This window comes from Cibotium barometz, chromosome 12, assembly GCF_041138505.1.
Source record: "Cibotium barometz isolate CiBa-2024 chromosome 12, ASM4113850v1, whole genome shotgun sequence".
NCBI classification, from domain to species: domain Eukaryota; kingdom Viridiplantae; phylum Streptophyta; class Polypodiopsida; order Cyatheales; family Cibotiaceae; genus Cibotium; species Cibotium barometz.
In genome coordinates, this window is record NC_141057.1 from 21188775 (window position 1) to 21214082 (window position 25308).

General features: G+C 39.2%; 1 protein-coding gene and 3 pseudogenes across 1 annotated transcript; all 4 read right to left on the bottom strand.

Annotated features, from left to right (window-relative positions):
- Positions 1-3720: 3720 nt before the first annotated feature.
- Positions 3721-4660, bottom strand: LOC147633167 (serine/threonine-protein kinase EDR1 pseudogene; annotated as a pseudogene).
- Positions 4661-5861: 1201 nt separating this feature from the next.
- On the bottom strand, positions 5862-7076 carry LOC147633168 (putative pentatricopeptide repeat-containing protein At1g68930 pseudogene; annotated as a pseudogene).
- Positions 7077-7095: 19 nt separating this feature from the next.
- LOC147633169 (pentatricopeptide repeat-containing protein At2g33680-like) lies at positions 7096-7857 on the bottom strand. The gene has a single exon (XM_086805697.1). It carries the CDS (start codon positions 7855-7857, stop codon positions 7096-7098), a length of 762 nt encoding a protein of 253 aa, XP_086661823.1.
- A 1281-nt stretch (positions 7858-9138) lies between these two features.
- On the bottom strand, positions 9139-10125 carry LOC147633170 (serine/threonine-protein kinase EDR1 pseudogene; annotated as a pseudogene).
- Between the last annotated feature and the right edge of the window lie 15183 nt (positions 10126-25308).

The following is a 25308-nucleotide window of genomic DNA, read 5'->3' on the forward strand; positions in this document are numbered from 1 at the left end:
GATGGTTCATAAAGTTGAGGTCCTATGTTTATGACATGTTATGATGATGTCAGCCTTGTCTTTGATATGAACTATGGTGCCAATGCTGGCCGTGAATCTTGGATGTATATACCTATGAGATGTTTTTCTGGGGTTTAATGTGTTGAGTTTTATGAATCAAGCTATGTTAATGCCAGTTTTTGGCTTCGATCATGAGGCTTTCGTTTGCTTTGACTACCCATGTATGGCTGAGTCTTAAATTTATGATGGTTCTAGCTTTTGTTGGTGATGCCCCTTGAAGTTCAACCACTTACTCTTACAGCCAGAAGTCTCGCACTTTCCCAGCGACACCGCCCACGTCACGACAGCTTTGGTGAACCCGACGTGAAACCGCTGGGGTGAGAGTACGTAGAGATGGCTAGCAAAATGGAGCATTTATATGCAGAGATGAAAGAGCTTGAAGAGCGGTTCAGGAAGATTGAAGAAGAAAAGCGAATTCAGGAAGCGGTGGAAATTGCGGTGCAATTGGTATATAACAGGGTCAATATATTTGATGGTTTCGATCCACAAAGCTATCTAAGGTGTTACGAGACAGAGATGAAGAATCAAGGGGTTCCAGAAAACATGATGATTGAATCTTTTGCATACCTTATAAGTCCCGATTTAAAAGATGAAGTGCTGGAACTAGCAGAGTATCACTCCAAACGATGGAGTGATTTTGCAGATGCACTTATTTATGCGAGTTCCATGAACCTAAAGCAGGAGCAACTTACTTGGGAAAAGAAAAAGCGAAAGGGTGATGAAATGAGGTATAATGTGAGATGTGATAGTGTTCCAGCAACGATCCGAGCCAATTTAGAAGCGGTTGTCGATGCATGTCTTATGGAGGATAATCAATTGCTATTCAAGGCTGATACAGAGATTGTTGAGGCTTTTTATGCTAAATTGGGACTACAAAAAGCCATTAGTGAGCAACAAGGCCTTCACAGTGCCAAAAGCGATGCTTTGCTACAGCCTCATAAAGATGCAATGGGTGAACTGAGCAAGTATAATCTGTCTTCCTTGTTTGAGGGTGCAGACATACAGGGTCCTATAATCATACCACATGATGTGTGTATGCCTATGCTTGAGGAGACACTTGATTCAGAGAGCTTCAGGACAGGTGCTCAAGACCCAATACACGAGGAAGAGGACATCGCAAATAGTTTCCTCTTGGGCTGTGAAGCATGTAAGCTGTGTAAACTTGAGGATTCTCATGACGAAAGTGCTCCTTCGAAGGGTATTCCTCAGGTGTCGTATCATATGAGTGAAGAACAGCAGGAACCAATGCTTCTTGCTGAAAGCATGATTGCAGAGTTTGAAGATCTAAGACAAGAAGAAGATGTTATCATTACTGCATTCTTATCTGGTTATGATGCTTATAAGCAGGATGATGTACATGAATATGCATGCGAGGAAAATAAAATATTACAAGATGGGCCACAAGTATGTGTGATTGATTTAGAGGGGGTGAGTGATATGGGTGATTCCAACAGTGATGTTGCTTCTGAAGCTGGTTGCCAAGGTTCTTTGGATTTGGGTTATCTTGGAATGCTAACTGGGTGTTCCAACAATAAACAGGGTGATGCTATGTCATCAGTGTCAGGGTTACCTTGCAACCACATTTGTGAGCAACAATCTCGAGCTTGGAAGCCTGTTTATGATGATGATTTGGAGAGGGAAATTGAATCTGTCTTTTTGGATCATACAGGGTTCAATGACATACAGATTCAAGGGTACTCAGGTGAGGGACCCATAATTCTAAGCCCATCTGCAGACAGGTATCAAGAAATACTGGGAGATAACATGCAGGATATGCAAAGTATGGTCACAGAGCCTCATGAGGCTGCATATGAGCAACCAAATGGATATAGCTATGGGGGTATGAATGTTCATGATAATCAACATGTGGGATTGCAAGATGATAATGGCTTCAATGCGATTGATCTTGAATTGGATGCTATCCTAGATGATGCATTGGATGATTTCATGATATATAATAGATCCCCATCAGCTTTGGGCTCTTCTATGCTTGATGCTAGTCAACTGTCGGTTGCAAGTGAGGATGTGCAGGTGTTATGTAAGCCAAATAATTGTGATGAGATTGATCCAGAGCTGGAGGCTATTCTCGATGATGCCTTGTTGGACTTTGTATGTGTTGATGGTGTGGATGCTTTGCATACTTTGCAACGGCCTAAAGAGGAGGTATATAATAGCATAGAGGAAGCCAATGAAGACCATGCTTTTCCGTCTTTGGATGAGAAGAATGAATGTTTGTCAGTGGGTGAGCTGGATCCGGGCAAGGTAGATTTGGATGGGATGCTACCAAGTGTGTGTTCCATGCTGATAATGCAGTTGTTACTTAGTGTGGCCATACAATATGTGGTGCAAAGGCTTCAAACATGGCCTGAGGAAAATTTTGAAGAAAATTAATTTGAAGAGCATGCCACTTTGAATGATGAGGGTAATTATGCATATGCAGAGAATCTAAGTGAGGATAGGGCTTCATATGAGCAAAGGATATGGCACATATGCCAAAAGCGATTGGTATTTGATCCAGGTGGGAAAGCAGAACCATTCAGATGTGATTGCTAAGATATAAATATCTTGCAGGCTAGGGGGGTAGACTAAGATGTCATGCTATGTTTCAACAAAGGATAACCCCTTGTGAGTGGCACTATGTATATTCTTCTACTGTTTCATGTTTACTAGGGTGATACCAACTTGGTCAGGTTTGACAGAGTTTAAGACGCCTAGTTGCATGCTTGTACATATACCAATGTTGGTGAGCAAATAATGCATGGACACTGATTTCCAGGACCTGTGTGGCACATACTGGAGGATGTGCAGGTTTAGAGGGGGTGGATGTCGTGCTGTGGCATGTCTATGCAGTGAAAGCATGTTCATGGAACAACTTATGTGGAATCTGGGCCCTGAGCAGCAAGGACAGATATGGAAGGTACCCACTCAGATACAATGGCATCGTGGGTTGCATTTGAAGGTGCGTGGAATGCATGAGAAGACTGTGAAGCAAAGACTGTGAAGAAGCATGGAAGGCAACAGAGATGTGCATAAGGTGATGAATGAGGGAAGGTTATGGATGATTATTGTTTGAACCCTTACTACCTTTGATCCTTGGACGAGGTGTGAGTGGAGAGGTACTCGCTATGGGAAACTCTGTGAAGCAGATACAAGTGGGACAATAAGTTTTAGGGGCTCTACATCCAATAGCAGTGTGGGGCACTTATTCTGATTATGCTATCCTTGCAGAAGATCAACTGGTGGTTAAGCCTCCATCTTTAACTCATATGGAATCTGCTACAATTCCCTTCGTTGCTCTCACAGCATGGCAAGCTTTAAAGGACACGGCTCAAATAAAAGAAGGATATTTTTTTTGTATGAAAAGGTGGATTATAGCATGCTACGTGGAACCTAATATGGCTGCCAGCGTTGTCATGACGTGTGCGGTCTAGCCGGGAACACACTGGGTGTCTGGCTGTGAGAGTTACATCCAAAATCCCAGTAAAGAGACACAACATATAACTCAGCAGAAGCTTTTCAATTTAAACAAATGGGTACAAGCTTACCAGGTCACCTACACATGGCCTCATCAATGCAATCATATAGTATATTATTTTGGAAAAGAGTTTTGTGAAGACCAGAGACAAGTAGTGCTCATAAGTCACCAAAACACAACACCTATGGTATTTTAGCCTCTATGAGCCTCCCAGTAGCTCTGCATCAGCCTATCACTTCTTATGCGTTTCCATCAACATCATAATCATCAACATAGCCATGGAATGCATCAAGGTCCACAACCCACAAAGGCATCAATATAGTCCTGACAAAAGCCATTGGCAGCCAAAAACTTGACCATAGCAGCCCATAGTGGATCCACGTTCTCTGGGATTTGCAGCCTATGATTCATGAACCCCACAGCGCCCACAACCTGCATGGCATGCAAGCCTGTCCAAGGGGCCTGCTCCATTGCCAGCTCCCATAAAACAACTCCAAAGCTATACACATCAGCCTTTTCATTCGAAGGCTCATTCCGAAGCAACTCAGGAGCCATCCATTGTGGCGTGCCTCTTCCAGATGTCGACCTTAGGTAGGTTGCATGCTTCAACCTTGAGAGGCCAAAATTCCCCACTTTAACTGTCCAATTCTTGTCAACGAGAAGGTTAGAAGACTTCAGATCCCGGTGCACAATGTTCAAGCAGTGAAGATGGTTCATTCCGCTAGCTATGTCTAGGGCCATCCGCACTTTCCGCCTCCAATCCAATCCTGGATTGTTTCTGTGCAGCAGCTGGAATAGACTTCCCCGTGGTAGAAACTCTGTCACTATTGAGAGGTGTTGGGGTGAAGCAACAGTTCCTGATTCGCTGCTCTCTATAAGATTCACAAGTGAATCAATATAGGCTTTGATTTCCCCTGCACTGCATAGTCGGTCCAACATAGTTGCTTCTGTTTCAAACAAACATGCTGTCAAGAAGGTTAAATTTGCACTGAAATCAAAAGATGCATCTCTTTCCTTCGCTGGGTCTCCAACGCAGAAGTGGAACTGGCTAGCAAATCTGTTTGTATACTGCAATCCTTCTCGGGAAGAGAGATTATATACAGAGAAAGGCCCCTTCCCCGAGGCCCCCCCCCCTTCCACACACAGCTACCCCCCCTCTCCCGTCAGACGATCCTCTTTTTCCCTCAGGCCGCCAGCTCGCCACCTTTCTAGAAGAGGCGCTGGCCGCATCCTTAACCTCCACGTAGCTTTTTTTTATTAATGGCCATATTTACTGTTATTTATTTTATTTAATGCCTGGGAGATGGCCATCCAATTATACTTCTTTTCATACCATGTCAAGGCACATTTGCCACATTGGCCACATCATCAATTGCTTGCCGGTTTCCACACATTCAAACCCAAGTAGCTGATATCATCTGCTGCCAACCACGTTCCGGACAGGCCTGCAACAAGCCCAGATTCCACATAAGTTGTGCCATGAACATGCTTTCACTGCATAGACGTGCCACAGCACGACATCAACCCCCTCTAAACCTGCACATCCTCCGGTATGTGCCACCAAGTTGCTATGTAGGCTAATCTTCTTCAAATCTATACTGATTTGCCTTCATCTTTATCAAATTTTGGCACGTTATCTTCAGCTTTTTCATCCTCTGAACCCACATTCTCATCAAGGCTTTTCTGACTGGTTGAATTTCCTGTATTGATCATCCTGCTCAAAGGCACTTCCCATGATGCAAGCGTGCATCTTCATCATAACCACTTTCGACAACATATCCATGAATGAAATTACCCCTATGATCAGCTGATGTACTGGCGCAAGCTTTCAAAGCACTAACAAAAATGGTATCCTTTGGCTCCATCCCTTCCCGCAGCATTTGCTCAAAAAGATGGAGAGTCTCCTCACCCCTCCCATGCTGAATCCCTGTATGCTAAGCTGGCTGGCCACAATTGAGTCTCTCTACCAGCTGCTATAAGCATCTGGAAGTCATTCCTTCATTGTGGTTTCTTGGATGGATTCTCCTCATAAGGTTTGCCTTACATACAACTGAGCATGTTGAATCACCTGCAGGTGGAGCCGTGAGTTCTAACAAACTGTTGAGTGTCTGAAGTAGTGTGTGAAAAGGAGAAGGGATAGTTGTTCAAGTTGTAGACTGTGTTCCTGACCCCATTTCCCCTTCATACAAAGGCAACAAAGCGCCTTGTTCTCAATGCTCCATTAAGGTGGAAAGACCATTGTGCACTCTCAAATGCTTCAAGGATGGTGGTAATGGAGTCATGAAGCTGCACTGCCATAAAACCCATGAAGCAAAACTTGATTGTGTTAAACGACCTCCTCCATATCTGTATACAATGCAATTGAAGTCCACCCTGACTCAAACTTTCCAGAAGATTGATGCACCATATTCCCAACATCAGGCGAGCTATTTGGCAGCTTCTCTCTTGAAAAACTCCTTATCATTTGATTTCCAATACTGACTGCATCATCCCACCTTCCCTCTGCAGCATACATGCTTGAAAGTATCACATAAGGTGCTGTATATTGTGGATCCAAATCAATAGCACATTTGGTGACAGACTTTCCACGCTTCATATCACCGTGCATTCTACATGCACTGAGTAACCCCATCAATACAAAGGCATTAGGTTGAAGCGGCATCCCATCTAGAAGGTTCTCTGCTTCATCAAGACATCCAACTCTTCCAATAAGGTCAACCATACATGCCTGGTGCTCCATTGTTGGACTGAGGCCATAATCTGCACTCATGGAAGTAAAGCAGCAGTAGCCCTCATCAACCAGGCCAGCATGACTGCAGGCAGAGAGAAGGCTCGTGAAAGTTGCATTATTTGGTTTCACATTTTCTTCTGTCATTTGCAGAAAGACATGCATGGCCGCCTTAGCATGACCTTGTTGACTGTATGCTGCAATCATGGCATTCATAGAGGCAACATCCTGTCGACAGATTTTGTTAAAAGTAGAAACTGCATCATCCATGGCCCCACATTTTCCATACATGGTGATAAGGGCAGTCAGCACGACAATATTGGACTCCAATTTGCTGCTAACAACCCATGCATGGATAAATATACCCTCTTCTAACGCTGCCACACTGCCACATGAGCTCAGAATGCCTACGAAGGTAACATCATCAGGCCTCATGCATTGTCCCTGCATGTGCTGGAAAAGCTCAATGGCCTCCTCATAGTATTCCTGCTCCACAAAAACTGTCAGCATCGCATTCCAAGCAACCACATTCCGCTGTTGAATCATGTCAAATGCCATACATGCATCCTCCATGGATCCACTCTTGCCATACAGATTTATTAAGGCAGTTCCAATAATCACATCTTGCTCTAAGCCCATCTCAGCAACACATGCATGGATTAGTGCACCCTCTGCCATAGCTTTGAGGCCTGAACATGCACTGAGAATGCTGACAAATGTAACCTTGTTTGGCTTCACTCCCTCATATTGCATTTGCTTGAACATCTGAAAGGCTTCTTTGCTATGACCATAATGAGCACAAGATGTTATCATGGCTGTCCATGAGACCACATCACGCATCTTTAAGGGCCGCCAACGTTGAACAAGCACTAAGTGCACTAACAAAAGTGACTTCATCCGGATTCATGCTCTCTTGCTCCAGTCTCCAGAATAGTTGAAGAGCCTCCTTGCCACAGCATTGTTGAGCATACACCGTGATCATGGCTGTCCAATAGATCAGGTTGTGTTGATGTGATCTGACAATTGTGCACCTTGCGGCATCCACATCTCCTAGCTTACCATACATGCTGACAATGGCAGTCCCAACGGCTACATCTAATTCAAGGCTGTTACTGATTAGGCCTACATGGATCTCCTTGCCCTTCCTCAGGACTTCTGTGTTCCCACATGCACTGAGAGCACTTAAGTACGTGACCCTGTTTGGTATGACATTTTCCAGCTGCATAGTCATGAAAAGTTGGAGAGCTTGCTTGTGATAACCCTGCCGTACATAAGCCGTAATGATGGCATTCCAAGAGACGACATCACGATGTCTCAGACCATTGAAGACATGGCGGGCATCATCTAATGCCCTGAGCTTGCCGTACATACTGACAAGAAGGTTGGCCAGGAAGGTATCTTGCTCTAGCCCCAATCTTCTGATGTGTGAATGGAGGCGTTTGCCCTCGGAAAGGGTAACACATTTTTTTAACACAGAAAGAATACCCTGCCATTTTGTGCATGATTTTGCTCTTGTAGCTATGGCATGTTGATGCCGCTCTTCATGTGTGAAATGTTTCAGCGTGTTTGCTTCTGCGGCCCTCCAAGCCACCATATGATACATCTAAACCCATGCAGTTTTTTATGATGTTGCCCTGCAAGCTACAGAATATATCAACCTAAATTGGCAAACCATACCTGCTTGACATCCATCTTTGGTCTACATATGGATGTAACGTGACTACATGACATGATAGTGGCGGGTTACGCCCAACCTTCTTCTCACACCAGAACTGATGGTCCTCCAACTCAACTGGCGGCGGGCGGGGATCATCTGTAAGCTTCTCAGACAACCCAGCTCAAAGTGTCGAACACCGACAGCTAAAGCAGTAACACATGTTCTGAACAACGAAGAGAGCTTTAATCTCCATGTTCATACACTCAATTCTACAGCATTCTGCATTGGCATTCCTTTTATCCTTCTGATGTTTTGGGCTTTCTCTATGTCGAACCATTCATTCAGATTATCATTGCATACATTTAGCCCTGTTTTTCAAAGAGTTTCTTTCAGATATCCTGACAATCAGAGTACAAAGAAGTGTCCACCTTTCCGGCATTCATGAGATCTTGAGCATTCTATCTGTTTTGCAACTTGTAGGGAAGACCTCAAGTCAATACAAGCTCCTCACCTTCCTCAGCTATCAGAAAGGTCGAGTGTCGTAAGCCCTTGAGACAAAGGGTTAGCTTCAAGTCACTACAAGCTCCTCTCTATCCTTGGTTATTGGAATAGATGAGTGTCATAGGCCCTTGAAGTGGCAAGAATGGATCAAGTCATTGCAAGCTCCTCTCCTTCCTCAGCTGTCGAGAAGGATGAGTGTCACAAGCCCTTGTTGCCCATTCTACAGTCCTAAGAGAGAACTACAAGTCTATACAAGCTCCTTGTTACCCCCTTCTCTCGAGGTGAACAAGTGTCATAAGCCCTTGTAACCCTTCTTCTTCCCTAATCCACCTGGGTCAAATGATACCAACAAATCATACAGGCTCTGCTGCCTGTACCCTTAAGGAATACCCTCTAGATCATAGGCCATCAAGGTTTTCTGCCTCATACATATGCTGAAATCATCACATACATAGTTCACGGGGATTTCACCACACTCTCACCCCAGCAAGTTCACGTCGGGTTCACCAAAGTTGTCATGACGTGTGCGGTCTAGCCGGGAACACACTGGGTGTCTGGCTGTGAGAGTTACATCCAAAATCCCAGTAAAGAGACACAACATATAACTCAGCAGAAGCTTTTCAATTTAAACAAATGGGTACAAGCTTACCAGGTCACCTACACATGGCCTCATCAATGCAATCATATAGTATATTATTTTGGAAAAGAGTTTTGTGAAGACCAGAGACAAGTAGTGCTCATAAGTCACCAAAACACAACACCTATGGTATTTTAGCCTCTATGAGCCTCCCAGTAGCTCTGCATCAGCCTATCACTTCTTATGCGTTTCCATCAACATCATAATCATCAACATAGCCATGGAATGCATCAAGGTCCACAACCCACAAAGGCATCAATATAGTCCTGACAAAAGCCATTGGCAGCCAAAAACTTGACCATAGCAGCCCATAGTGGATCCACGTTCTCTGGGATTTGCAGCCTATGATTCATGAACCCCACAGCGCCCACAACCTGCATGGCATGCAAGCCTGTCCAAGGGGCCTGCTCCATTGCCAGCTCCCATAAAACAACTCCAAAGCTATACACATCAGCCTTTTCATTCGAAGGCTCATTCCGAAGCAACTCAGGAGCCATCCATTGTGGCGTGCCTCTTCCAGATGTCGACCTTAGGTAGGTTGCATGCTTCAACCTTGAGAGGCCAAAATTCCCCACTTTAACTGTCCAATTCTTGTCAACGAGAAGGTTAGAAGACTTCAGATCCCGGTGCACAATGTTCAAGCAGTGAAGATGGTTCATTCCGCTAGCTATGTCTAGGGCCATCCGCACTTTCCGCCTCCAATCCAATCCTGGATTGTTTCTGTGCAGCAGCTGGAATAGACTTCCCCGTGGTAGAAACTCTGTCACTATTGAGAGGTGTTGGGGTGAAGCAACAGTTCCTGATTCGCTGCTCTCTATAAGATTCACAAGTGAATCAATATAGGCTTTGATTTCCCCTGCACTGCATAGTCGGTCCAACATAGTTGCTTCTGTTTCAAACAAACATGCTGTCAAGAAGGTTAAATTTGCACTGAAATCAAAAGATGCATCTCTTTCCTTCGCTGGGTCTCCAACGCAGAAGTGGAACTGGCTAGCAAATCTGTTTGTATACTGCAATCCTTCTCGGGAAGAGAGATTATATACAGAGAAAGGCCCCTTCCCCGAGGCCCCCCCCCCTTCCACACACAGCTACCCCCCCTCTCCCGTCAGACGATCCTCTTTTTCCCTCAGGCCGCCAGCTCGCCACCTTTCTAGAAGAGGCGCTGGCCGCATCCTTAACCTCCACGTAGCTTTTTTTTATTAATGGCCATATTTACTGTTATTTATTTTATTTAATGCCTGGGAGATGGTCATCCAATTATACTTCTTTTCATACCATGTCAAGGCACATTTGCCACATTGGCCACATCATCAATTGCTTGCCGGTTTCCACACATTCAAACCCAAGTAGCTGATATCATCTGCTGCCAACCACGTTCCGGACAGGCCTGCAACAAGCCCAGATTCCACATAAGTTGTGCCATGAACATGCTTTCACTGCATAGACGTGCCACAGCACGACAGCGTGATGTTCTAGAGGGTTGGCGAGCTGGCGCAGAGGACGGTGGGGATTGGGTATTAGCGGCGGGTCATTGAAAAGGAGAGGAACAGACGGAGAGCAGGAGGACGTGTGTAACCACGGGACCAGGAAAGAGAAGTGGTCGTGGTGTGTGCTAGGCGCAGCTGGAAGCCCTGGAGCAGAAAAAGCCGACGCAGTGAGGATGCAAGGGTTTAGCAGGCTGGCGGCTGGCACGTAAAAAGGCAGCGCAACTGCTGCAGGTGTGAGAAAAAGAGAGACCGCCTCGTGGACAGAAGGCTGGTGAGCTAAAGCCGGTGATACAGAGGGATACAGAGGGAGCAGCTGGAGCTGCTGGTTGACGGCTGCCAACGCAAGAGAAGGGAAGCGCAGTGTGTGTGTGTTTTTGGGAGGGTATGTAGCCATAGGGCAGGAGACAGAAGCCAGTGGGATGGCGTCGAAGGCAATATGTACAGAGAAGCCGCCTAGGAGTTTGCAGGGAAGCTGGTAGCGGTAACTGGAGAATGTCAACATGCTAGTTTACTGGCCGGCGATGACTGGAAGGGACGAAGAGAGCCTATTCATGTAAGGGTGGCGGCCTCTAGGTGGGCGCAGAAGGGAGCCGGTTTGGGCTGACCAGGGGGCTAGAGAGTCTGGCAGAGGAGGACTGTCTCGGGACCTGCTGCTGCTGCAGAGAAGACGGAGGACTTAATTTCTGTGCCATGAAGTGTGCAGGGTTTTATTTTGGAACATATAGAATAACTTTTTGTTGATAGAAAATAAGCATCTTGGGGTTCAATCTACTCAGCTGCGCAAGTCGAATCAAATACATGATTTTTGAAAGGTACTCCATAAGGCTGGTCGATTTTTTCTACAACCCTGTGTCTGGTCAACTTTCCATATAGCCCCATACATGCTGGTCGACTTAATTGAGGTCCATGCAGAGGCTGGCTGACTTGCATACAGGCTCTACTAAGCTAGTCAACTTCTTCATACAGTTTTACAAAGGTGAATTAAGGCATACAGGGCTGTCCCGGGTTGATGTGGAAGTGCTGAGGGAATGCAAAGTGAATGCATAAGCCTTGAAGGCTCAGTATTGTGAATATGATGTGATGGTTCATAAAGTTGAGGTCCTATGTTTATGACATGTTATGATGATGTCAGCCTTGTCTTTGATATGAACTATGGTGCCAATGCTGGCCGTGAATCTTGGATGTATATACCTATGAGATGTTTTTCTGGGGTTTGATGTGTTGAGTTTTATGAATCAAGCTATGTTAATGCCAGTTTTTGGCTTGGATCATGAGGCTTTCGTTCGCTTTGACTACCCATGTATGGCTGAGTCTTAAATTTATGATGGTTCTAGCTTTTGTTGGTGATGCCCCTTGAAGTTCAACCACTTACTCTTACAGCCAGAAGTCTCGCACTTTCCTAGCGACACCGCCCACGTCACGACAACGCTATCTTTTCTATATATATGAAAGTAATAAATAATAGTAACTTGTTATGAACAAGGAACATTTCAAAAAACCATGCCTTTATTTTCCTCATGACAAAAAGATACGTGTTAAGATGTAGACCGCAAAAAGAGTGTAAACATAAACTTTACAAAAACATTAAATATAACATTCATATTTGTTTAACTGGTTTGTATCCTTTTTGTTACTAATCAAAATGAAAGTATACATGTATGGATGCTAATGTATTAATAGAGGACGTGTCATTTTTATTTTTTAAAAAAGGCCTTTGTAAACTTGTACTCCAATGTAGTTTGTGATACAAATGCAAATCCCTATGATTTTAGGAATAATGAGTTATTTGGGTTATACACACCTAGTTTATGGTATCTTGACATTAGGATCTTATTTGAAGTTGTAATCATAATTTAGGAACATCAATCAAAGTTTTCTAATATTTGTTTAGTTATTGAAAGCCTTATCAAATTTATAAATTAAGGAACCATATTCTACCATTGTAACTATGTTAATACTAACATGTATGCATATGTGTCTCACTTAGGAGTTTGGTCATACTTTAATTTTTTTATTATGAAAATTTAAGAATGTTTTCATGAATCAATAATCCCACAACTTGTAGTAGTAGACTAGATTTTATGATTTATGAGTTTTTTCGATTGAAGTTTGTATTATGGGACCAAAATTTTGTTTCACATTAATTAATTAACTAGTTAGTAGTGTACATGGGTAAATCTCACAACAATAAAGGCAAAAAAACATAGTACAAATGGGGTAAACATATACCTATGGAGCCTTACAAACACTTAAGGCCAAAGGCGACAATTAACCTATCTTGGGCAACTGATTAACCTATCTTTGATTTTATATCTTGTTTTTTTTGCAAAAGGTTTCTGAGTTCAATCTTTCTTTCTTTGTTGAATTTAAGAATCATCATGGTCCATGGATCTTGATAATGGAGGCATGCGGTGTGGTCCTCTAGCAATGTAAAAAATATTGAAAAAAGGGCATACAAGAGACATGAATGGTGGTACTGTGGGTGGGTAGAATGGGAAAGTGAAGCAAAAAAAAAAAAGCTTCGGTTTTGTTTTCAGGCAGTACTGCTCCCAGACGACGTCGTAGGACGCTATAAACTAAAGAGATAAAAGTACACAATATAAGGGAAAGTACTCTCCTACTATAACCTACAAAGGTTGATCCATAACGTGAACCCTACTACTTTCATAAGTTAGCACTATAACTATGCCATAACTTTAGTACACCAAAGTGGTTGTCACTCAACCTGTAAATAATTGGCAACATATCACCCTTAATAGCTCCAACCCACAGGTGTTATAACTACAAACACTATCACTCACGCATGTCATCAAGGTCAACAGCACTAGTTGAGCTTGATTTCTTAACATGATTCACATTGGGCTATCTTGAAAAAGAATAGATTAGATATTTTCTTTATTGGACTTTCTACAAGAGGTCTAGGGTTCAAATCCTCTTGGGGACTTCTTATACTAAGGGTGTGTTCACGTGCAGGCGACATGTGCACTCCTTTTAGGACATCATCATCATTCAATCGTTATGGAGCTTGCTTCCACCTTCCTCTTTGGCAACAACAGTGTGCAATGCTTGCCCTTCAAGCTCACACTCTAGGCGAGGGGTGGTGGTTACCATGGGCATCAAAGATAGTGACTTGACTTATGACACCCAGTTATACCAAAGTTGTGCAGGGTGTTCTCTCCAATCGGCCAAGCGACTAACTTGTGGGGTTCATCCCCGTTGGCTTGTCCACTGCCTATAAAGTAGCCAATATATTTGGAAAGGGTGGTACCCCCTTGTGGTACTTGGGTGTGTGTGTGTGTGTGTAGCCGAGTGAAATTCCCATGTGCAACTAGGAATGTAATAAGACCTCATGGAAAAAAGGAAAACAAATATGATATTAACGTCTTTAAAGATAATATGTTTAAGAAACCTTATATAAATATAATGAATTAAAAGAGTTATCAAAATATTCTTTTATGATAAAAAACATACCATAAGTCAATCGACCTTTATGTATGTTGTTGTTTTAGAAAATGGCCCACATTATGCTATAAAAGAGGACTACTCTAGTAATTATAAATACCAATAGAAGTATGTTTTGTTACACAACCTAAGACTTGTGATTATTGTGAGATTGTGCACCAAACCTGCAACTTAGACCCAAGACTAAGACATGCATGTTAAAAGAAAGGACTAGTTTAAAAGGATGTACACTTTCTCAACCTAATATTTTCTTATTCTTCAATCTAGATAAATTATGTTTTGAGATGTGATTATATATGTAATTTACTTTTTTATTAAAAACATGATTCTTTTGTTTTCATAGCTTTATGAGAAAGAGGAATATATAAATATATACATACATATATATATATATATGTATATATATATATGTGTGTGTGTATATATATGTATATGTATATATATATGTATATGTATATATATATATATATATGTGTGTGTATATATATGTATATGTATATATATATATGTATATGTATATAGTATGTATATACATATGTATATGTATATATATATATATATATGTATATATATATGTATATATATATGTGTGTGTGTGTGTATATATATATATGTATATGTATATAGTATGTATATACATATATACATATGTATATGTATATATATATATATATACATATACATATGTATATACATACTATATATGTATGTATGTATGTATATACATATATATATGTATATACATACTATATACATATACATATACAAACATATATACATATATAAATGTATATACATATATATATATATATTCACACACATATATATACTTACATATATATATATAACATGTTTTCTCCCTAAGTTACATGTGATTGAGATCTAGATTATGACTCAGATCACGATTGATTCGCTCATATGATACAAGTGTTAGCGAGACTTAGGTAAAGATAAAGAAGGAGATTAAGATCAAGATAAATATTCTTCTTAGTTATATTATTTTTCTTATGATTATGATTGTACATTTGCTGGGGAGGGGGCTTGATTTCAATCTTTACGAGGGTTAGAATGTGCTCAATTGTTATATCTAATATATCTAAGTCTATAGGAGACATGAGCGCGAGCATGACTGTGCATGCAAGTAAGAGTGTGTAAAACGTCTTTGAAGACAAGATTGATTGCGAAGATTATTATTCTCATAAATCTTCTATTGATTATCTACGAAGATTATAATTATGATAAATCTTCTATTGATTATCTACGAAGATTATAATTATGATAAATCTTCTATGTAGGTTGAAAGAATATCTTCAAAGATGCGAGTGTGAGCGAGAGTGTGACTAATTCTCTATGGAGGTTGAAAGAGTCTTTGCAAAGTGGCCAACTAAGAGTTATAGATCTGGACTACTCTAGTCTTTTGAGTACAAACATGAGTATAATTTGTTGTTTAACCTTAGGCCTATGAATACTGCAAGACTATGCTCTAAACCTCCAATTTAGACTTAAGATTGAGACACCCTAGTAAAAAGAAAGTACAAGTTTGAAAAGGAAGTACACTTTCTGAACCAAATGTTTTCTTATATGCATGCTTGATAGAGATATTATGTCTTGAGATGTGATTATATGCATGCTTGATAGAGATATTATGTCTTGAGATGTGATTATACATGTAAATTATTTCTTTTTCATAGTGGAAGTGTGGTTCTTTTCTTTTCATAATTTTATGAGAAAGACAAATAGATATTAATAAAAGAGTGAGAGAGACAGAGACGTATATTACATGTGTCCCTATGAGTTATAGGTCATTGAGATCTAGATTGTGGTTAAGATCAAGATTGATTCTCTCATGTGATACGAGTGCGAGTAAGACTTAGAAAATGATGAAGAAGGAGATCAAGATCAAGACTAAGATCAAGATAAAGATAAATAGTCTTGTTATTTATATTATTTTTCTCATAATTATGGTTGATAAGACCTCTACACAGGCAAGATTGACTCTCTATAGAGAATATAATTATGATAAATATGTTATGAAGGTTGAAAGACTCCCTGTAGAGATACGAGTGCGAGTGTTCTAAATCATGTATGGAGGTTGAAAGAGTGTCTGCACAATGACATGAGTATGAGTGTGAATGCGAGTGTGGAGTAAGGTAGTTTGGGGGTGGTCAAGTGGATCGACCTTATTCTCGAGTGTTGTGATGACCTTGGTGTACATCTTCTCGAATGAGTAAAGGCACATGCTTCTTGATTTCTGTTGTTCCCTATTCTTTTATATTTGATTTATGTGATTGTGAATGAGATGCTATCATTTATATATATATGAAAGTAATAATTAATAGTAATTTGTTACGAACATATTTCAAAAACCATGCCTTTATTTTTCTCATGACAAAAAGATACGTGTCAAGATGTAGACCGCAAAAAGAGTGTAAACATAAACTTTACAAAAACATGAAATATAACATTCGTATTTGTTTAACTGGTTTGTATCCTTTTTGTTACTAATCAAAATGAAAGTATACATGTATGGATGCCAATGTATTAATAGAGGACGTGACATTTTTATTTTTTTAAAAGGGCCTTTGTAAACTTGTACTCCAATGTAGTTTGTGATACAAATGCAAATCCCTATGATTTTAGGAATAATGGGTTATTTTGGTTATACACACCTAGTTTATGGTATCTTGACATTAGGATCTTATTTGAAGTTGTGATCATAATTTAAGAACATCAATCAAAGTTTTCTAATATTTGTTTAGTTATTGAAAGCCTTATCAAATTTATAAATTAAGGAACCATATTCTACCATTGTAACTCCGTTAATACTAACATGTATGCATGTGTCTCACTTAGGAGTTTGGTCATACTTTAATTTTTTTATTATGAAAATTTAAGAATGTTTTCATGAATCAATAATCCCACAACTTGTAGTAGACAAGATTTTATGATTTATAATTTTTTTTAAAAGTTTATATTATGGGACCAAAATTTTGTTTCACATTAATTAATCAACTAGTTAGTAGTGTACGCGGGTAAATTTCACAACAATAAAGGCAGAAAACGGAGTACAAATGGGGTAAACGTATACTTACGGAGCCTTACAAAGACTTAAGGTCGAAGGCGACAATTAACCTATGTTGGGCGACTGATTAACCGATCTTGGATTTTATATCTTGTTTTTTTTTTGCAAAAGCCTTCTGAGTTCAATCTTTCTTTATTTGTTGAATTTAAGAATCATCATGGTCCATGGATCTTGATAATGGAGGCACGCGGTGTGGTCCTCTAGCAATGTAAAAAATATCGAAAAAAGGGGGTACAAGAGACATGAATGGTGGTACCGTGGGTGGGTAGAACGGGAAAGTGAAGCAAAAGAAAAAAGAAAAAAGAAGAAAAGCTTCGGTTTCGTTTTCAGGCGGTACTGCTCCCAGACGACGACGTAGGACGACTATACAGGGAAAAATTCAATTTATAAATAATGGAAAACCGGAACATGGATTCAATTCCAAGTAAAGAAGCGTCCTTTAATTTGTTGACAAAAAAAGGTTCTGTAATAATGCGCGAGGCTTAATTTGTTTTTCCTGTGGAGATGGGGCTTGCGCTTTTAAGCCTGATCGTTCCTGGCGTGTTAGGTTTCTTCTCCTCATCTTCTAAGTATAAGTAGATTAGGCGTTGTGCACAGGCCTTGCTGTGAATAGGAAGCATAGCCTGTATCTTCTCGGGATATAATTTCTCCCTGTGCACGTTACCGCTGAGAAGAATGGCGGCCGGTGCAATGGTTCAAGCTCCAGCTGAAGATGCCCACGCAACAGTTCCTCAAGCAGTGCAAGCACAAGAGCGCGATCACGCGGAGACCCAGTACACACACGACGACGACGACGATCGTTGCCTGGACCTGCTGCAGCAGTCGTTCCATAAGATTAATGTTCCTGCCCCAGCTCCTGCTGGTGTCCCTCGCGGCAAGATCCAGATCAGACGAATCCATAACACCACCAGCCGCCAAGTCACCTTCTGCAAGCGTAGGAATGGGCTCCTCAAGAAAGCCTACGAGCTTTCTGTTCTTTGCGATGCCGAAATCGGCCTCATCATCTTCTCCACCACCGGCAAACTCTTCGAATACGCAAGCTCCAGGTACGATTTCTCCAAATTGAAGCTTCTCGTATACTCTTGAAGTTGTCCTACTGCGACATTCATTCGCTGAAGTTTTTCCCACTTCCCACGTGGAAGCAAGCACGCACGCACACGTGCACGTCCCACGTGTATATGCTCAAGTTTTCATTGTTAAATGTGTTTGACCTCTTGAAATTTTCCGCTTGTGTACGTGCATATTGCATGACTGCACAGTGGCACACATGCACATCCTGCGTATTTATAGTGTATATACATGTATTTATAGTGTATATACATGTATTTATATGTATATTTACATACATACTTTTACTACTTACATGTATGTATGTATATCTGTATGCATTTATGTGTATTGTAATGTGACCGAATCGAACCCTTGAGGACAAAAGATCAAGACGGCTTTTCATTTCAAGAGGGTGAGTATAGAAGATGTACAGAGGAAGACAAACCAATCATCCTTCCTGTCATGATTATCACATACCTTACATTCATGTGCTTTGTCCCACCTTCTTGCCATGTAGTCATCGTTGTTTTGAGAAGTATTTCCACTCTAGACATGGCTCTAAAGTCGCCTTTGTCTTTACCCATGTAAGGATCTTCCATAGGCATATCTCCTTATTTATCTTAAGCTATAGCTGTAAAGGCTCTCTAAGATTTATAGAGGCAATGATAGAGTCAATGCAAAGATCGAAGGTCTTGAAATTTCCATCAAGGATTCTCAAAGGCAATAACAATGGCTACCCATCCTTGTGAAGCATGCTAAATTGTAGGATAACCTCGTGGACACATTAGCATCTCATATACCCATGGCTCTAAAATTCTATTAAAGTGTGTGTCTACCTAGCAATCATACCAGAAGGCTATAAAATAAATTGGCTGTATCAAAGAGCTACCTTACCATTGAGTAAGATTAAAAATTTACCTTTTTCAACAAACAAGATCCATATCTTGTGGAGCACTTTAAATTTGATATTTTAAGGAGCTAGAGAAAAAAACACTTGAGCCTAAGATATATCGTCTGAATACCCTTTATAAGTAGTATGGTCATAACCAATTTTCTAATTTGGGTTTCTTATGCTTAAAAGTAGTTGTTAATAGAAGTACTTGATTAGGAAAAACTCCAAAAAATAAGAATCAGATTGCTTGAAAGTAGAGCAAACTTGATCTTTTAAAAGAATTTCAGATACTCCTCAAACACTTAATTCTTTCAAATAACTACTCTGGCATGTATGTAGTGCACATGCATTGACACACCCACATATGTATGCATCAATATACACGTGGAGATGCGTTAAACCTCAAGTGTGGTTTTTTATTTTGGAGGCTATTGAAAAAAAAAGGATAGCTAAGATGTGTGGCTGGCCATGACTCCTAACACAAAAGGTCATGGTTTAGCTTTGCAGAATGTCTAAAAGAAAATATGAATATTCTATTTGCCTAGCCTTTTTTCTTGTGATCATTCTATATGGATCATGAAGAAGCTTGAAGGAAACAAAAGAGCACAGTGCTTTGATTGTGAACTTGATAAACACAAAGTATGCAATGTGTAATATGTAGCAGTGCAAGTCAATATTAGATAAAGTGGAAAAAATCCCATTCCCATGAAAAAAGTGGGGGTATGGTAAACTCATCCAAAAGTTTGTCAAAACATATTCATGTGACATCGTTTGGAAAGAGCTTGAAAAGTAGAATCTAGATCTACTTTGTCCGACAAATTTGGAGTTTGCATGTTCAAGTTATGGCCAAAACAAATTTTTTAAATACATTCCCATTTTGAGGGATTTTTTCCATTTTATCTAATATTGACAAGTTGGTTAATAAAGATATTTCACCTTCATCTTTGCAAGGTAGATCCTAACCTTGCTAGACATCTAGATTACAACATGATTTTGCAAAAAACATTTGAGACTAAGCTTTGATGAGGATGAATAAATCATAGTATTGGTTAACTCACCATTATTTATATGGATATCCACACTGTAGGAAATTTAGGAATTGAAGTAAGAAACGTATTTTCTATCCAACTTAATGGAGCCCTGGGTCTCCTTAATATCTTTGATAACCTAGCTCATATAACTTGATGTTTGATTACCTTAATGACGCATATGTTTCCCACAACTAATCTTTTGATAAGGGTATCAAGGAAAAAAATTAATATCATGAAGAGCCTTGGTTATTACTTTTAAAACAATAAAAGAATTTCAAATTTTGGTTTACATTTAAAAAGTTAACTTTGAAAGGGCTCATAAAAAGTTATATACTTTATCAAAGTAAGGATGAAAAATAAGGTAAGACTTAAAGTTTGAGTGCAAGTTCCTAGTAGCCAGTAGTAGCCATACATCTTTGATTTAAAATATTTATCAAAATAAGGTAAGACTTGAAGTTTTAGAGTGCAAGTTTCTAGTAGTCCCTAGCATTTGTGATATATGGTGTTTTTTAATGTTAACAAGTCTATCTTTTCCTCCTTCCAAGATTGTGAAGTATTGTTAACATATATGAAAAGAGAAAATCCATGTCTCTCAAATAACATTTCTTATCTTTATCTAAGAGTCTCTAGGTTGAGTTACTCTGTCACAGTTGAAACAAATCCTTTATGCTACTTATGCATTATTCCTCTATTTGATGTATAAAATTGATATATCCAAGGTAACCTGGCATTTATGGATGGACAAAATGTTGTTTGCTTGATGAAGCCACTTCCATGTGTTGGTAGATGACCTTTACAGCATGATTAACATATCCATGCCAGCCTTGCATTTGTGGATGCACAAAATGGTGTTTGCTTTACTGAAGCCATTTCCATGTGCTAATAGATACATGGATAAAGAACATTGACTGACAACACACCGTAAAGACAATGATCACTAAATATTGTTTAAAATTTATTGATATATGAATATATGTCTATGAATAGATTACAAAAGCGTCATTCTATTATTCGATAAATTGTTAGTATCTACAACTAGAACGAATACTACGAACAAGGTATGAACTAACATATACTATTATGAGCTATTTATGAAGCTAACATGTGGCACACTGTGCATTGATCATTCAGATCAGACCCACAAAACAGCAAGAGGTGGATCGTGAGGATAACTAGTTACAAATTTAGATGGTAAAACTAATTGATATGAATATTCTAATCTAGTTCTATCTTGTGGATTGTAGATATGCACTTTTATTACTTGTGCATTCAAGCAGACATCTCAATACATTTGAATCTAGCATAAAGATGAGAGAATAATGGATTCTCCTATCTAAGTACTACTACCGGCTTTGTATCTATGATCTCTTTAGAGTCATACAGGTAGCTAAGACTAAGACTGCTTTGAATCTATGATCACTTTAGATTCATGTTGGAAGCTAAGATTGCTTTGTATCTATGATTTGTTTAGAGTCATGCTAGTAGCTAAGATTTCTTTGTATCTACGTACTGCTACCGACTTCATATCTATGATCTCTTTAGAGTCATGCTAATAGCTAAGACTTATTTTTATTTAAGTACTGGAACCGACCTTGTATATCTATGATCTCTTTAGAGTCATGCTAGTAGTGAAGACTGCTTTCTATCTAAGTATTGGTATTGAATTTGTATCTATGATCTCTTCAGAGTCATGGTAGTAGCTAAGACTTCTATGAACCTATAATCATTTGAATGGTCTACAATGGCACAAAAAGCATGGTGGAAGTTGAGAATAAACCAATGTTGAAGCGAGGAAACCCCTTGCGGTAGAGAATATGCATATGGCTCTCTAATAGTTGCTAGAGACAATGACCTAGTTGCAAGAGGATCAATAAAAGACCAATTTGATAGGTAGAGTAGGTTGTGAGCTACCAAGGTCTCAATACATGGATGTATAAATGTACAACATGTCTGCTTATGATCTCCAAACTTCTCCTGTCCATTTTTGTGAGTTTCACCTATTTTTGCACGTTGGCAATATGTTGTTTAGATAAATACAAATCTTCTTCATCTTGTGCTTGCATTCTCACCATGGTGGCCTCATATCCATCTAGCTTTGTACCCACCATGTGTAATTCCTTAATTGATTTTCTTTTGATCCTTACTATAAGGCTTCTTTAACTTCTTAATTTTCTTTCAATCCACTTGTTTCTGCTTTTGTATGTCGACATCGTTCTCCTCAAGCTTCTAATTGGCTAACTTTATTGCTCAAGTCCTTAGTCTAATATCGTGCACAAACTATCACTTACTCCTGGGGAATAGACATACCAATATTTGGAAAAGTATACAATCCAGGAATAGAATTGGCACCTTTGATTATTGTTTTTCCTTTGTTTATGGAAGTGTAAGATGGATTAGGAACCAAAATACATGGAGGAGTGATGACTAGTTTTGTAGTTGAGGCTGATATATTAAATTTCCTATGGAGCCTTTTTTGGGTGAAAGTAAAATGTTTACGGTCTTACTCAAAGTCTATGATGTTATCTACAGTAGTATGTCATGGTATTTGTAATATGTATGATTATTGGCTTTCAACTTCTTAAATACCTTTATGCAATATTAAATGTGAAATTTTACATGATATGTAGACAAACTATATGTCTAGAACTCTCAAGGGGTGCACTACCAAAAAGCCCTAGGTATCACGTGCGTTCAAGAGGTATTTAAAAAACCCCTTAACTAAAATTTTCCCCCCAATAAAAAAACCCCTCCTTCACTAAGATAACCTCAATAAGATCACCCTTTTGGTCAAGTTAGTGACCCCAAAAGGTGACAAGAAACTTAGTAACTCCAAGCTAGCCAAGCTCTACCACACCACTAGATGCAAGCTCAACATGATCAAGGTACATGCATAGAAAGAAGCTAATCTCAAAGAAATCTATAAGCTTTGAGAGGAGGAAGATCCAAGACATGTTTCTAAATACTTTAAGTCCTACAACATTGCGTACATAGCAGTACATAGTAGTACATAGCAAGAGGACCTAAATAATCCCAATTGGAGAGTCTAATACCTCTTATGATGCCCCATTAAGGTCAAAGAGTAACGCTCGTACAATTTTATGCTTAGTTTTAACCATCAAATAATGTACGAAAAGAGTGGGGCTAGCACCTACAACTTTGGTAGATATCTTGGTTCTTTGATAGCAATTGTAAAATTTGATATTTGATAACAAGATGGAAATACAATATCACCATAAGCATATTTTCTAGCAATTTTTAGTCATAGTCATCTACCTTTTCACATAGTAAAATAACATATGACCCCATTATAATAGTGTTTTCCTAACCGTCCCTTTATGCTATTACATAATGCTCTTTAGTTGTTATCTTGGGGGTTTTACCTAAAATATGTAAGTGTATCATGTGAATTCATTAGGAGTGTTATATTAATTCAAAAAAGTCACAGAATTACATTTATAGGAGGGGTTTTTAAACCAATTTTTAAAAAAATCGTAATTTTATGAAGAAAAATGGGTCATTTAATTCATAAAAGTATGTAAGTGTAAGGGGTTTTTTAAATACCCCTTGAATGCACGTGATACATAAAATTTATTAGAGGTGAATCCTCCGAGAGTTGTTATAGGTAGAATTCTGCACATTCACGGTATTGACTACAAAATTACTTCCTAGGCAAAGTGCACTAGATAGTGTATCATGATGTGACCAGTATATGCAGGTGCTTCTATGGCCTCTTCATAACTAATTACATCATCTGTAGGGACCAAAAATGTGATAGTCCCAGCTTGGCACGTGTTTTATTGATGCATCTTATCCACAACCCTTACTTAGAAGCATTACAATTTCATAATATCCATCTCAATGCTAGTGCATAGCTATCATGTGGTGAATGCCCATGAACAGAATGCAGGGAGTGCACCTTGGGGATAGATTTTTAGTTCCACTTTGTCTCCCTATCGACATCTCCTTCCTTGATCTCCTAAAAAACACAAGAAATATTCATATACTTGGATGGGTAGAAAGTAAGAGCTCCATGAAAATTGTTAGCTTTAAGAAAATCTATCATTTCTACTATGCATTGTAATGTAGATTCTTTGACCTTCAGCTGCTCATGTGTCAAAGTTATCTTCACAATTGCCTGAGCCCCATTGTGCTCTTCTTTGCCATGGCCAAAGCCAAAGAAGTTCCATGTTATAAAAAAGCCCATGATCCCAGTATATCTTACAATAAAATAGAAGGGTTTCTTGTCCTTGAGTTGAGAGGTAGTCTCATCTAAAAAAACCTAATTCCCTACCCTCAACCATTGGTGATGCTACATGAAATAATGCTTCACAAAGAGTGTGTCACATATTTTATCATCTCATATGAAGAAGTGAACTGTCTTATTAATTTTCCTTTCCCATACAATAATATGTGATGTGGACAAGTATTGTGAATTGGCTAGAATGTTAGTGCATGGATTGAATCAGAATACACTATTTGAATTATTCAGCCTACCATCTACTAAAGACAAAGTTGTGCATAATGAATTTTTGAAGGTCATTCTTTAGCAATTGAAGTAGCTCACTACATTGTATCTCTTTGAATGTTAGGTCATTTCTTTTTTTCATCTTACCATTTTTGTCACTTCTTGTCTCCATACCTTCAGATAGTTTCATTGAAATCCTTTTTGTGAATCATAGGTATCCAAAAATACATTTCCAATTATGGTAGGTATCTCTTACACTTTTCAGGCATATGACTGATTCACAAAGTCTAGTAACACTCTTATGTGTATGCTAGAAACATGTGCACCTATGCATTGCTTCTATACCTGTACATATTTGACAACTGCATTTGCAAATTCTTTATAGAGGCTAGAATTGTGATGGTGAATTTGATTGAATGAATCCTTGAGAGAAAGCACATCTCCACATGTGTAGTACCATAACATGTGTAGCTTCCCTTTAGTTTTTAGACAAAGTAGGGATTCAGAGACTCAAATGCTTGGAGTTGAATTTTAAGCTCCAGATAATAAACTTTGAACTATTGAAAATGTTCAGCTTGCAATGGTATCAAACTAAAAAAATCAATCATAAAATAATCTATATGATTGACGTAATGATAGAAGTTCTAGTAAAGCACTACTAGCACTAAGTAGTGATAGTAATGTGGATATACCTAATGCTAATAGTGCTAGTAAAGCACTATTATTAATTAATCATAAAATAATCTATATGATTTATTTAATGGCACTAGTGCTAGTAAAG